This window comes from Labeo rohita, chromosome 16 (genome assembly GCF_022985175.1).
Source record: "Labeo rohita strain BAU-BD-2019 chromosome 16, IGBB_LRoh.1.0, whole genome shotgun sequence".
Lineage (NCBI taxonomy): Eukaryota > Metazoa > Chordata > Actinopteri > Cypriniformes > Cyprinidae > Labeo > Labeo rohita.
The window spans coordinates 255,138-268,516 of NC_066884.1; the positions used below are offsets into that span (position 1 = coordinate 255,138).

The window sequence follows — 13,379 nt, forward strand, 5'->3', positions numbered from 1 at the left end:
CCTAACCCAACCCCAACCCTAAACCTAGCCCTCACAGAAAACATGTTTGCATCGTTACACTTTCAGATAAACATCATTTACTATTTTTTATCATTTTTTAACATTGTGACATTAACATTTTTAACACAATGTCAAAAATTTCAGGTTTTACTATCCTTGTGGGGACATTTGGTCCCCACTATGTAGCAAAAACAAGTACACACACACACGCGTGTGCTGCTTGCAGCATGAGGAGGAACTGTGTGTTAGCAGTTTTCATCACAGGAAAATAAAAACAGCACATATGGCTTATTTCATTAATTTATTGCTGTAGAAATGATTCACATACGTGTAAGTGAAGCAGAAATCAACACTGACACACATAATGAGAGTTAATTACAGAACTGTCAATCAGTGACTCTGGCGAATCAAAGGCTCTGGTTCAGGGAACAGTGACCGCCCGCATGATGTTTGTGTGTCCTGATCCGGGACTCCAGCCGGTGACGACGATCACCATATCACCCTCTCTGAAGAAACCCCGCGCTTTACCTGCACACAGACACACATTAACACACACTTACACACACACACACCGTACAAACACACAATCACACTCACCGATGTCCATCCCAAACGTCACGCGGTTGTCCACGTCGTCGGCCCAAACGTCAGCTGGCGGAGCTCGGAAGAAGGCGGAGAAAACGCCGCGGAGCAGCTGTGATTGACGAGCCACCTGAATGTTACGCGTCACTGCGATGATCGGACAGCGAGGACGATATCGAGATAATAAATGAGCCGACCTGCAGCACAGACACACACACTCAACAACACCAAACGCACACACCATGAAGACACTGGACAGATAGTGCGTGTGTGTGTGTGTGTGTGTACCTGCCGGAGGTGGTGAGGATGATGATAGCTCCAGCGCAGCATTTGAAGGACGACTCGACTGCTCCGATGGCCGTGACCTCTGTGGGGTCGGAGCTCAGCGGGGTCAAACGGCGCAGCTCCTCAAACAGCTGCTGATGAAAGATGGCCGCCTCAGCCTCACGACAGATCTGACACACACACACACAGACAGAGAGTGAGACGGTGGTGACGTCCAGTCAGGGGTTAGAGGTCACGGGGTCATACGCACCGAGTGCATCATGGCAACAGCTTCTACAGGGAAGTTTCCTTTGGCCGTTTCTGCAGACAGCATGACGCAGTCGGCTCCGTCAAGGACCGCATTGGCCACATCGCTGCTCTCTGCACGGGTGGGACGCGTGTGATGGACCATACTCTCCAGCATCTAAACACACACACACACTGAATCAGGTCACGCGTGTGTGTGTGTTGATGCAGCACTGCAACACACTCAACATCAGCTCACAGTGTCAGAGTTCATTCTCATCATTTCTTTTCTTTTTTTTTTTAAAATATATATTTACGGGGCTTTTTGCCTGTATTTGACAGGACAGTTGAGAGCAGACAAGAAAGCACAGGATCAGCAAAGGACCTCGAGACAGGAATCGAACTCGGGTCGCCGGCTATATGTCGGCACACTAACCACTGGGCTATCGGTGCCGACCATCCTCATCAATTCTGTTTCTCCTCAAAACTAAGAAAATACACACTCTTGGACAATGGGATTTATAAGGGAAATTAAAAAAAAAAAATTCTAGACCGGGAAAATTTTTTTTTTTTTTTAATGATGATTATACTAATTTTTTTGTTACATCAAGCTTTTGGATATTTCACTAAGCAGAAATTGTGAAAAGTAAAAAGTAAAAAAAAAATCTAAAATCCCTATTATCAAAAAATGACTAGGCAATGTGAATTATTTCTTAATAAAAAGTGCTTAATTTATTCATGTAATTAAATCATTTTAAATTAAACGTAATGAAATAATATTATTCTAAATAGAATTTCTATGTAACGTGTATATATTTTTCTTATTTATATATATTTATACACTTATACACAATGAGAGTCAGAATGGATGAGAAGCTCTGATCCGATAACCCCGCACTCTTTTTAAATTGCTGAATCATCATAAACACGTATGACGCACCTGTGTGGCACAGATTACAGGTTTTCCAGCAGAATTACAGCGTCCGATCATCATCTTCTGCGCTATGAAGACTTTCTCCGCTGGGATCTCGATGCCCAGGTCACCGCGGGCCACCATGATGCCATCACTTTCCTTCAGGATCTCCTCAAAACTACAGTGAGAAATCATGAGACGTGAGGAGACAGAGCCAGAGCGTGTGGAAGCGCATGGAATTGCATGGAAGCGCGCTGAAGCGCATTTAACGTGTGGAAACGTGTGGAAGCATATTAAGGCGTGTGAAAGCATGTGGAAATGTGTAGAAGCGTGAGGACCCGTGTGACAGCATGTTGAAACATATGGAAGCCTTTGGAAGCATGTTGTAACCTGTGGAAGCGAGTTGGAGCGTGTTGAAGCATTTGGAAGCACACTGAAGCGTGTGGAAGTGTGATGAAGAGCATGGAAGCATATGGAAGCATATGGAATTGCAAAGAAGCACACTGAAGCTCCAACACTCCAACTCACTTCCACGCATTACAACATGCCTCCAAAGGCTTCCATATGTTTCCACATGCTTTCACACGCTTCAATATGCTTCCACACGTATCCACATGCTTAAATGCATATGCAATGAAAATGTATATTTTCTTCGCGGCCCGGCGAAACATACCAATTTGATAAACTAACAGATTGTGTAGCTGAGATAAAAAATTGGATGACAAGTAATTTCTTACTGCTAAATTCTGAAAAAACAGAGGTGTAAATTACTGGACCTAAAACCCCAGCGTGTAATAACCTACAACACTGTCTGATACTGGATGGCTGTTCTGTTAATTTTTCGTCATCAGTTAGGAACCTAGGTGTGCTATTTGACGTCAATCTTTCCTTTGAAAACCACATCTCTAGTATTTGCAAACTGCATTTTTCCATCTCAAAAATATATCTAAATTACGACCTATGCTCTCAATGTCAAATGCTGAAACATTAATTCATGCTTTTATGACCTCAAGATTAGATTATTGTAATGCTTTATTGGGTGGTTGTTCTGCTCGCTTTAATAAACAAACTCCAGCTGGTCCAAAATGCAGCAGCTCGAGTTCTTAGTAGAACCAGAAAGTATGATCATATTAGCCCGGTTCTGTCTACACTGCACTGGCTCCCTATTAAACATCGTATAGATTTTAAAATCTTGCTAATTACTTATAAAGCCCTGAATGGTTTAACTCCTCAGTACCTGAGCGAGCTCTTATCGCATTATAGTCCCTCACGTCCGCTGCGTTCTCTAAACTCTGGCAATTTGATAATACCGAGAATATCAAAATCAACCGCGGGCGGCAGATCTTTTTCTTATTTAGCACCCAAACTCTGGAACAATCTACCCTACAATGTTCGGGACGCAGACACACTCTGTCAGTTTAAATCTAGATTAAAGACCCATCTCTTTAACCTTGCTTACACATAACACATCAACATGTTCCTATAATTCAAATCCGTTAAAGGATTGTAAATTAGGTCAACCGGAACCGGGAACACTTCCCACAACACCCGATGTACTCAGTGCATCGTCAGAAGAATGGCATCTACGCTAATATTAGTCTGTTTCTTTCTTATTCCGAGGTCACCTTAACCACCAGATCCAGTCCATATCCAGATCAGATGGTCACTGCAGTCCCCCCGGATCCAGTCCGAACCGATGAGTCCTCTGCGTTTGGCCAGAGGTTTTTTTCTCCATTTGTCACAGATGGAGTTTTGGTTCCTTGCCGCTGTCACCTCTGGCTTGTTTAACTGGGGACACTTCATTTTCAAGCGATATCGTATACTATTTGAACTGAACTGAGCTGGATGATGACATCACTGAATCCAATGATGAACTGCCTTTACCTGAAAATTGACCCTTTTCCTATTTAATATTGTACAGCCGCTTTGTCACAATTCTGTATTGTTAAAAGCGCTGTATAAATAAAGGTGACTTGACTTGACTTGACTGAAGTACATTAAAGCACGTGGAAGCATGTTTAAACATGTTGAACTGTGTAGAAGCTTGTGGAAGCACACTGAAGTGTGTGGAAGTGTGATGAAGGGCATGGATGCATGTGGAAGCACATGGAATTGCATGGAAGCGCACTGAAGTGCATTTAAGCAGGTGGAAGCATGTGGAAGCGTACTGAAGTGTGTGAAGGTGCGTGGAAGCATGTTGAAGCATATGGAAGCCTTTGGAAGCATGCTGTAATGTGTGGAAGCGAGCTGAAGCATGTGAAAGTGTGTGGTTTGTCTGTGTCTCACTTCTGAACGCCCTGTCTGCTCTCCACTTTGCTGATGACTTTGATGTTCTGTCCTTTGTCTCCCAAAGCCTCCCTCACGGCTTTCACATCATCGGCCGAGCGGATGAATGAGGCGAAGATGATGTCCACGTCCTGCTCTACGCCGAACAGCAGGTCGGATCGGTCGCGGTCGCTCACTGCTGGCAGATTCACCAGCTCCGCTCCGGGCAGATTCACACCTTTACGACTCCCCAGAACGCCACCGTTCTCGACGCGAGTGTCCACCCACGTCTCACCTGACAGAAGAAGAGTTCAGGAGACGAGAAACGCTTTGTGCATAAGGGCAAAATACAAAAAAAACCCTGATTCATTTATGACTAAATCTGATGCATCATGAAATCTGCTAATGATTCAGTTTGATTTCAGGCATGAATGTAAATGTTGAATGTGAATGCTGAATAAGAAATGAACGGGTTTGTTTTAAAGTGCCCAGAACAAATTAAACTGATTACTGACTCAAAATCAAACTGCAAAATACAAACTGCTGCACTTCAAGGCCACAGAGAAACAAAAATGACAATAACAGAGTGAAGGTCATGAAAACAAAAACAAGACATTTCACTACATAATCAAAAGAAAACTGAGAAACGATCTTACGCGCAAAAAAATAATATAAAAGAAAGCGTATGTAATTTAAAATATTTGATGAATATTATTTACATTTCATATATTTAAATTGCTTAAAGTATTTAAATCAAGTACTTTATCAAATGAATACTTAATTGAATTATTTATTGTACTGAATTTAATTTATGCTGGTTTTAGGCCTCATCGTCATGAAATGCAAACATCATTTTCAGCATTTTAATGGTGATTTTGAGCTGATGTTTGTTTGCTGTACCGATCTCCAGGACTTTGAGAGCGAGGAGCCCGTCATCAATGAATATCCTGCTTCCTTTCTTGAGCACGTGCGGCAGGCTGGGATAATCCATCCAGATCAGCGACCCGTCCGTCTTATCACGATCCGCCTCCTCCGTCACCACTCGAACCGACGCTCCTCGCTCCAGCGTCACCTCAGCGTCTGCAGACTATCACACACACACACACACACACACTCTCTAAGTGTCTGACTCACTATCACACACACACTCCTCTACTAGAGTCAGTCGTACCCCTTTAACCAGGCCGGTGCGGATCTCCGGTCCTTTGGTGTCCAGAGCGATGGCCACGGGCCTGTAGTACAGCGGGTCAGAGGTCAACGTCTCCACCGCCTCACGGATGTTACGGATCGTCTCTCCATGATACTAGAAGAGACACATGTGAGACACTGAACTTGTGTCATAGAGAGACACACACACACACACACACACACACCTCATGAGAGCCGTGAGAGAAGTTCAGTCTGGCGATGTTCATACCGGCCTTCACCATCTCCTGCAGTTTGGTGACGGAGCGGGAGGCGGGGCCTTTTTAAAAATAAAATACAAAGAAAACAGTAAACAGGTTTTCCTGTAGCTCACACACTAGAGCAGGCGTTAGCAACTCCAAGGTCAAAGGTTCGATTCGCAGGGAAATCATGAACTGATTCGGTGTAAATATGTACCAACGTAAGTCACTGCCAGATATAAAAAATATAAATGGAAATATATAATAACGATGATTATTATTGTATTGTGTGACTGTATTGCAGTGATTGACCGATGGTGCAGATGATGCTGGTGTTTCGCGCTGTGATCGGCTCCTGATCGATGTCCAGCAGACACAGATGCTCCAGAAACGTGTCGGCCATCGACGCGTCCAACTGCTGCTTCTGAATGAAGGAGTCCGGCAGAGCCATGACGTCTGAGTAACGCCTGATACGAGCTGAGACACACAGACACACAGACAGACAGAGACGGACAAACACGAGGAATCAGAAGTATCACACGCTAAGATGGACATTTTTGACCAAATATTAAACACTCAATCATTTACTTTCCCACGTGTCTCTCTGGAATACTAATATTTGTGTCTAGTGACTTGTCTCTGTGTCTCTGATGTCAAGACACACTCAGAATAAACTCATTCACACTTGAATCAGTCTTTCATGTGATCTGCTGATTGATCTGATCCATAGTGTGCAGTGAGTCGGTACTGGATGAACTGTGATGTTTCTTGATGAACAGACGGATGAGAGTTTGTTAAGGACGAGCAGAAAACAGAGAGAGCAGACGAATGTGTTTGATGTGAAAGTGATTAAACAAGATCCTTCAAAACGCTGAAGAGAGAAACACATCTGAATGACATCTGCTGACATTCTGTTCATAGAGAGAAAAACTCATGAAGAGGAAAGCAAGGTCACAAAACAAAGAGACAGACAGACAGAGACAGAGATGGAGACAGGAGGACGAAAGGACAGTCAGTACTGGATAAAAGAAATCCATGAGACAGACAGAATAGAGCTGAAGAAGAGTTCACTGCAGATCACTGCAAACACACACCGGCACATCAGCAGCAGCAGCTCACACACGTGATCACATGTCACTGTGACTGACAGATGCATCAGCCAATGAGAGACAGACATGTGTGGGAGGAGCCAGGAGTGAGTGACAGCTAATAGGGGTCATCAATCATCTGAGCTTGAATGCGCGCGCGCGCACATGCACACAGTTCCTCAGCTATATTAATGGGGACATTGCATAAACTTCATATACAGCTACTTATAAACACTGAAAAAAGACTTCATATTATATATATATATTATTTTATTTTTATTCTTTTACAAATAAGGACATCCTTAAAAAGAGGTTTTAGGAGATTTTTTTTTTTTTTTTTTTTAGCTCACTTCTAGGTACAAATTTGTCCCCAAAATATGTGACCCTGGAGCACAAAACCAGTCTTAAGTATCACGGGTATATTTGTAGCAATACTAAAAAAACACATTGTATGGGTCAAAATGATCAAATTTTCTTTTATGCCAAAAATCATTAGGATATTAAGTAAAGATGATGTTCCATGAAGATATTTTTTAAATTTCCTACTGTAAATATATCAAAACTTAATTTTTGATTAGTAATATGCATTGCTAAGAGCTTCATTTGAACAAATTTAAAGGTGATTTTCTCAAAGTTTAGATTTTATGCACGCTCAGATTCCAGATTTTCAATAGTTGTATCTCAGCCAAATATTGTCCTATCATAACAAACCACACACCAATGGAAAGTTTATATGTTCATATTTCAGATGATGTATATATCTCAATTTAAAAAAATGGACCCTTAAGACTGGTTTTGTGGTCCAAGGTCACATATGGTTAAGTAGGTACAAACAAAGACAAAAGATGTAAATACAACATTATATTGACAGTAAAAACATCTGACAGTGATTCATTTCAACTGTGTTTCTGCACTAAATGATGATTCTCCACGAAGGCCTGAAATCTGAAGGCATGATCCACAATTACTGTACAATTATTACACAAAATCATGCTATATACACATATGTAACTGGAACTATTTTATAGAAAACTAAAAACTGACCTGTATCTTGAATTAGAAATGTGCTTAAGACATTGTTTCCTGATTATTAAAGTCAATAATTTATCTTAATATTAAATATAGAAATTATTATAATTTTAAATTCATAAAATAAAATAATTATAAAACAATATCATTAATATAAATATCAAATCTTAATATTTAAATTTATATAAATATATAATTTTAAGATATTAAGATATATATATAAATATTTAAGAATCAAAATGACTTGCATTGTCTTTTAATATATAATTTTTACTGTATGGTTTGCAGGTTTCACTAGAGCAGTGACTGTCAAAGCCACAGATGAGCAAAGATCCATCATGAAGCTTTAACACAGAGTCCTTCCTCAGGTCTTGAGGAGCAGATCTCTGAAGACTTTAACATCAGTATCATCTGAACCCGTTCAAACACTGACAGACTGAGCTCAGCTTAGCATCGCTCGTCAGTCGGAAGATCTAGAGAAGCAGTGATGTGTGTTCATGTACTCACCTCCCATCCTGACAGATCCTCAGCGCTCGAGTCACTGCACACACTCACGCTCTCACACACTTTATTCCCCGTCTCTCTCGCATTCGGATCCGCGCGCTCAGGTCTGGTTCAGGCCAGTGTTTATTTGCACATCAGCCCCGATTCTAAAAATGACCATCTAGACTTTGCCCTTACTAAAGATACCCACACAGAAGCAAACCAACCTGACCGAACACTGAACACAGAGGATTTCTGCTGAGACCAGCACCCGCTTCATCAGACACAGAGTTCAGCGCTAGTAGTTGATCACAAAATCATCAAATCTTCTCAACCAAAGAATTAAAAATATAAATGTCTCATCTGAATAAGGATTCTATTGTCTTCTGTCGAGCTGCTTTACAGCTGAAATGAATTTGTTTCATAACTGATGGATTTTACAACACTAGCAAGTGTTTATGACACTACTGTCTGCTGTAACAGTATTGGGAGACAGTTCTGAATTACTGAATCAGACCCACTGCCAAAGCCATGCAGTCTGCATTTACAGACATTTGTGAAAAAGATGGGTTGTTCAGAAGAGCTCAGTGACATTAAGTGTGCTACTATGACAGGATGCAACCTTGTGGAAAATGGAAGCATTTAGAAACAGCAGCGTCTAAAGTCACAGAGCGGCTCACAGAGAGCTAAAGTGCATGGAGAGTAAAAGTCACCAATGCTCTGCTGATTACACAGCTGAAGAGATCCGAACTTACACTGGCACTGATATCAGCACAGAAACTGTGCTTCATGCTTCATGAACGGGTTTCCTTGGCTGAACAGCCGCATGAAGACTCACATCACCAGTACAATGGCAAGTGTGGGAAAGAGCATGTAAGACACACAGATACTGGAATCTGCTCTGTGGAGCCACCAATCACACAGTCTGGGTTTGGAGAATGTTACCTATCTAAATGGGATGGGGCTGTTTTTCAGAGTTGTGCGAAGGGGAAAATGAACGCTTCAGCGTAACAAGACATTTTAGACAATACTATGCTTTAATCTTTGTGGGATCAGTTTGAGGAAGGATCTATTCCAGCATGCGCTCCAGTGCAAAAAGCAAGGCTCATAAAAACACAATGAGTTTGGTGTGGAAGAACTCGACTGATCCACACAGAGCCTCATCTTTGGGATGAACTGTTTAGTCTGGTTTAGTCCAATATCAGAGACTGGACCTGGGCAAAACATCCCACAGAAACACTCCAGAATCTTATGTAAAGCCTCCTGGAACAGCAGAAGCTGCTACAGCTGTAAAGAGGGACCAGCTCCGTACACTCTAAGAAATGCTGGGTTATTTTTTTTTTTTTTAACCCAAATGCTGGGTTTAGCTTGTTGGCTCATTTTATTGGGTTGTCTTTAATATTTTACCCAGGTGCTGGGTAGTTTTTCTGTAATTCAGCTGCTGGGTCATTTTTACTGTCAGTATAAATGATGAACCCTTTCACATGGACTGTGCCAGCGTAACCCAATGTTGTGTAATCTGTGCCAAACTCGTTAGCGCTTATTTTGTGTTCTGTCAGACAAAACTTGACTGATGGGAAACTTCCCGAATGAAATTAAGGTTTGTATTACATTGTATTTCTATCAAATGATTACTGTATGAATAGGAAAACATCCGTAGTCTCACATATTTCCTATTTTTGTTTAAATACACATCCCAGCTAATGTCTGCTTAGAGCCTTCTACAAACCTGATCTAAACTCGAAGCCCTGCTGAAAAAAACAACAGAACCATCACAAAAAATTCTAATGGTTTTCACTACAAATACCACTGCAAACATTATAAACCATCAACATTTAACCATTAAAAACCGGTTTTCCATAGTGTGTTTTGGGACATATTCCATTAAGATTTATTAGTTTTAACAAGCCACCAATAGAAGGTGATCAGTTACCAGTAGAGACCAACAGGGTTCATTACAGTTTCCATTAAAACCAATACAAGTCCCATTATAACCAGTAAAACCATTACAAATTTTCTGATGGTGTCTACTGTTTTTTTTCAGCAGGAAGTGAACGATGCGCTGGCACCGTTATGGAAGTTTTAACTCTGAAACATGACTTCACTGTTACATGCAACAAAGTTTCCATGTGCTTCACTGACTTCAAAAGGAGCTTTATTGATAATGCGTCATTGTTGCAGCTGTGGTCGTTCTGTGCGTTTTGGACAGACAAGATGGCACAATGTAAAGCTGTTTTTGTTGTAACTTTTCAAACATGAATATAGTCATGTAATAAACTGAAACAGCCTACTGATAGCAGTTTTCTTCCCAGAGATTCCCATTGGCTGCTTTTGCTGCTAAAACCTTTGCTGAATGTTTTTGAAGATTTTATTATTGTAAAAGACTTAATATTGAATACAAACTATTGTATATGAACTGATCTTGTCCTATATGTGCATTTTAATTATGTAAAATGAAAAACATTCAATAGGTCGACTGACCCAGCTTTATGTCAAAAAACAACCCAGCAATGAGTTAATGTATAAAACCCAACAAGCTGGGTCAAAATAACCCAGTATGTGTTCTGTCCAATATTTAACTACCCATCACTGGGTTGCCAAATAACCCAAAAATGGTTGTTTTTAACCCAGCATTTTTAGTGTATGAAGTCTTACCCCAACATTGACGAAATTTTCCATCTTTCTGTGTTTTCACTGTTATAAGATAGGAGGCGCTGTTACACATCTTCTGAATGAGTACTGAATCTCTGGATTAAAACAAGCAAAGAAGCAGCAGAATCGAGCGTCCATCTGTTTTGATCGTTTTGAACATGGACAGTCTTTTACAAAAACACAATTTTCTCTGTGTTTTGTTCAAAATGTTTCTTTTTTTATTTTAAACTTACCCGCATTCAAGTGTTGATAAAAAAGGAACGCATAACGCTAGAATAAGAATCGTGTTTGTTTTGTTTCAAAGCAGGGGTTGTTGCATGCTCATACAACAAAATATTCTGGAGCCGTGAAAAAATGATTAAAAATACTGTCAGTAGCTAGTCGCATTTTCTGTCATCTGCTCATTCTGTCATCATTTATTCTCTCTCATGTCGATCCGAACCAGACTCTCTTCTGTGGAACATGAAAGATGATATTCTGAAGAATGATGACATCAACTTCTATTATATTTTTGGCGCACACAGTGAGAACCAAAACTGTTTGGCTCCCGACATTCTTCAAAACATCATCTGTTATGTTCCTCTGAAGAAAGTCACAGAGGTTTATAAGGACGTGAGGGCGAGTAAATGATGACGATGAGTTTTCATTTGTGCATGAGCTGTTTGTGCTGAAGGTCTTTATCTCTGTCGGAGGCGTATCTGTGGAGAGCAACAGTAATTAAGCCAGTGTGTTTGCAGTGACTAACGCAGGTAGTAAATCAGTAGCTAGTGGGCAAATAAACCTTTGTGCAGAAAAAGACCAAAACACTGGAGACAAAAGCACTGCATGGATTCGCTGGAATAAAAACAAGCTTGAGGAAAACAGACAATAATGTGTTTTATCTTTAATGTCTTAATAATGATTAGCTACAAATAACTGAGTTATATTAGACTAACTATCTGAGATCTGGAGGAGCATCAGCTGCACTGGTTAGGGATTTGACGTTAGTTTTTATGACTGAATTCACTCGTTCATGGACACTGAGACAAACCTCTGAACTTTGGACAGATGAGTAACAGTTATATAAGAAGTTTCTCCAGAAGAGCTTTATTCAGTCTCACAAAAACCCTGACATTTAACCTGTATATGATGTTTAAGGAAACAGACGTGTGTCCTACCTGAGCGTGTCCTGCTGCTGAAGGATCCTCCAGTCTGAGCTCAAGACATCTGAAGATACGCTGATCTTCTGCAGCGCCACCTAAAGGACTCAGACTGATGACACACGAGTCAAGGTCAAAGTTTGATTCATCTGAACGCTGAGGGGCTCAACACACACACACATACACACAAAACATGTTTTTATTCATAATCAAATGAATGTGAAGATCTCTAAAAATGAGAATCAGAAGAATCTTTTAATCACTTCATTTATTGACTTTATAATATATTGATCACACAGACCAGCGTCAGATATTGTGTGCCCAAACCTCCTCTAGATCTGCTGCAGCAACACCAGCATCAAGGGTTTGATTTAAAAGCATCAATAAAAGCGTCGGTGAAATTCACAGATGATAATGTTTTATACTGAAGGAAGCGAGTGTGATCGATGAGAACCACCAGATGAAGATGCTGCTGATGGAGTCAGTCCATCTCACACAGCAGCAGCTGATTGAGTGATTGATTGATTGATTGATTGTTAAAATCAGCATGAAACAGAAGAGTGAAGACATCTTTCTCTCTTCTGAGTGCATTATGAGACACTACACGCAAAACATGATTCATTCAAGCACTGATCAATTTTACGATTTTGAATCTCTTTGCTTTTCATAAAGTGTTTTATCAGACTAGTGGAAAGAAATCATCCAAACTAAAAAGAAGGAACATGTAATGTTCATTGTTTTCTTTCTGTATGTATGTTTTTCGTTATTCCTTCAATAAAAATAAAAAAATAAATCATCCAAAACACACGCCGAAGTGTTTATTTTAGTGCACTTTATCTGTTTGCATCTGTAGCTTTCAATCTTTAAAGAGTTTTTTCTCTTACAAACACCAAACGTTACAGTTTTATTCTTCTCTATATTCTGAAGGTTTGTTCATATTTCATTCACACTGATTTATACAACATTTTACTCCTAAAAACATGGTGGAAATGTGTTAAAAAATGTTTTTAGCAATAAAAATCAAAATCAAACATGAATTATGAATCTGACTTTATCCAATGTTCAGATTTATGATGTTTTAAAAATATGCAATTCTGAAAATTCACTCTAGAATTGTATGCAAATTGGTGCATATTTAATTAGACAATGCCTCATTTGCATATTCCAACATTACATTTCAGAAAACTTGTAATGCTTCTAATAAAATAAAAAAACCACATTACTGGTGTGAATCTTGAAACAAAACAAAGGCACAGATATATTTTAAGATCAGTCAGTGCAAGTTTCTTTCAGTTGAAACAGCTCAGAATTACATTTTAGTCTGGGACAAGGC

At 40.1% G+C, this 13,379-nt stretch overlaps 1 protein-coding gene across 2 annotated transcripts; it reads right to left on the bottom strand.

The window, feature by feature from the left end:
- Positions 1-288: 288 nt before the first annotated feature.
- pklr (pyruvate kinase L/R) lies at positions 289-12,166 on the bottom strand. 2 transcript variants are annotated; one of them, XM_051130888.1, is made up of 11 exons: positions 12,065-12,166; positions 5,968-6,132; positions 5,644-5,735; positions 5,442-5,573; positions 5,171-5,357; positions 4,292-4,565; positions 2,033-2,183; positions 1,118-1,270; positions 871-1,037; positions 598-779; positions 289-528 (listed from the first exon to the last, which is right to left on the bottom strand). In XM_051130888.1, exons 2-11 carry the CDS (start codon positions 6,104-6,106, stop codon positions 422-424), a joined length of 1,584 nt encoding a protein of 527 aa, XP_050986845.1. In that variant the 5' UTR covers positions 6,107-6,132; positions 12,065-12,166; the 3' UTR covers positions 289-421. The 2 variants fall into 2 exon arrangements, with proteins under 2 accessions (XP_050986845.1, XP_050986844.1); XM_051130887.1 differs by lacking the exon at positions 12,065-12,166 and adding an exon at positions 8,280-8,433.
- Between the last annotated feature and the right edge of the window lie 1,213 nt (positions 12,167-13,379).

Bases quoted from the DNA above. Each gene is read 5' to 3' on its own strand.
- pklr (XM_051130887.1), bottom strand. The intron at 5,358-5,441 runs GTACGACTGACT...TGTGTGTGATAG, and splicing joins GCACCGGCCTGGTTAAAGGG to TCTGCAGACGCTGAGGTGAC. The intron at 1,271-2,032 runs GTGCGTCATACG...GTGTGTGTTTAG, and splicing joins CTGTAATCTGTGCCACACAG to ATGCTGGAGAGTATGGTCCA.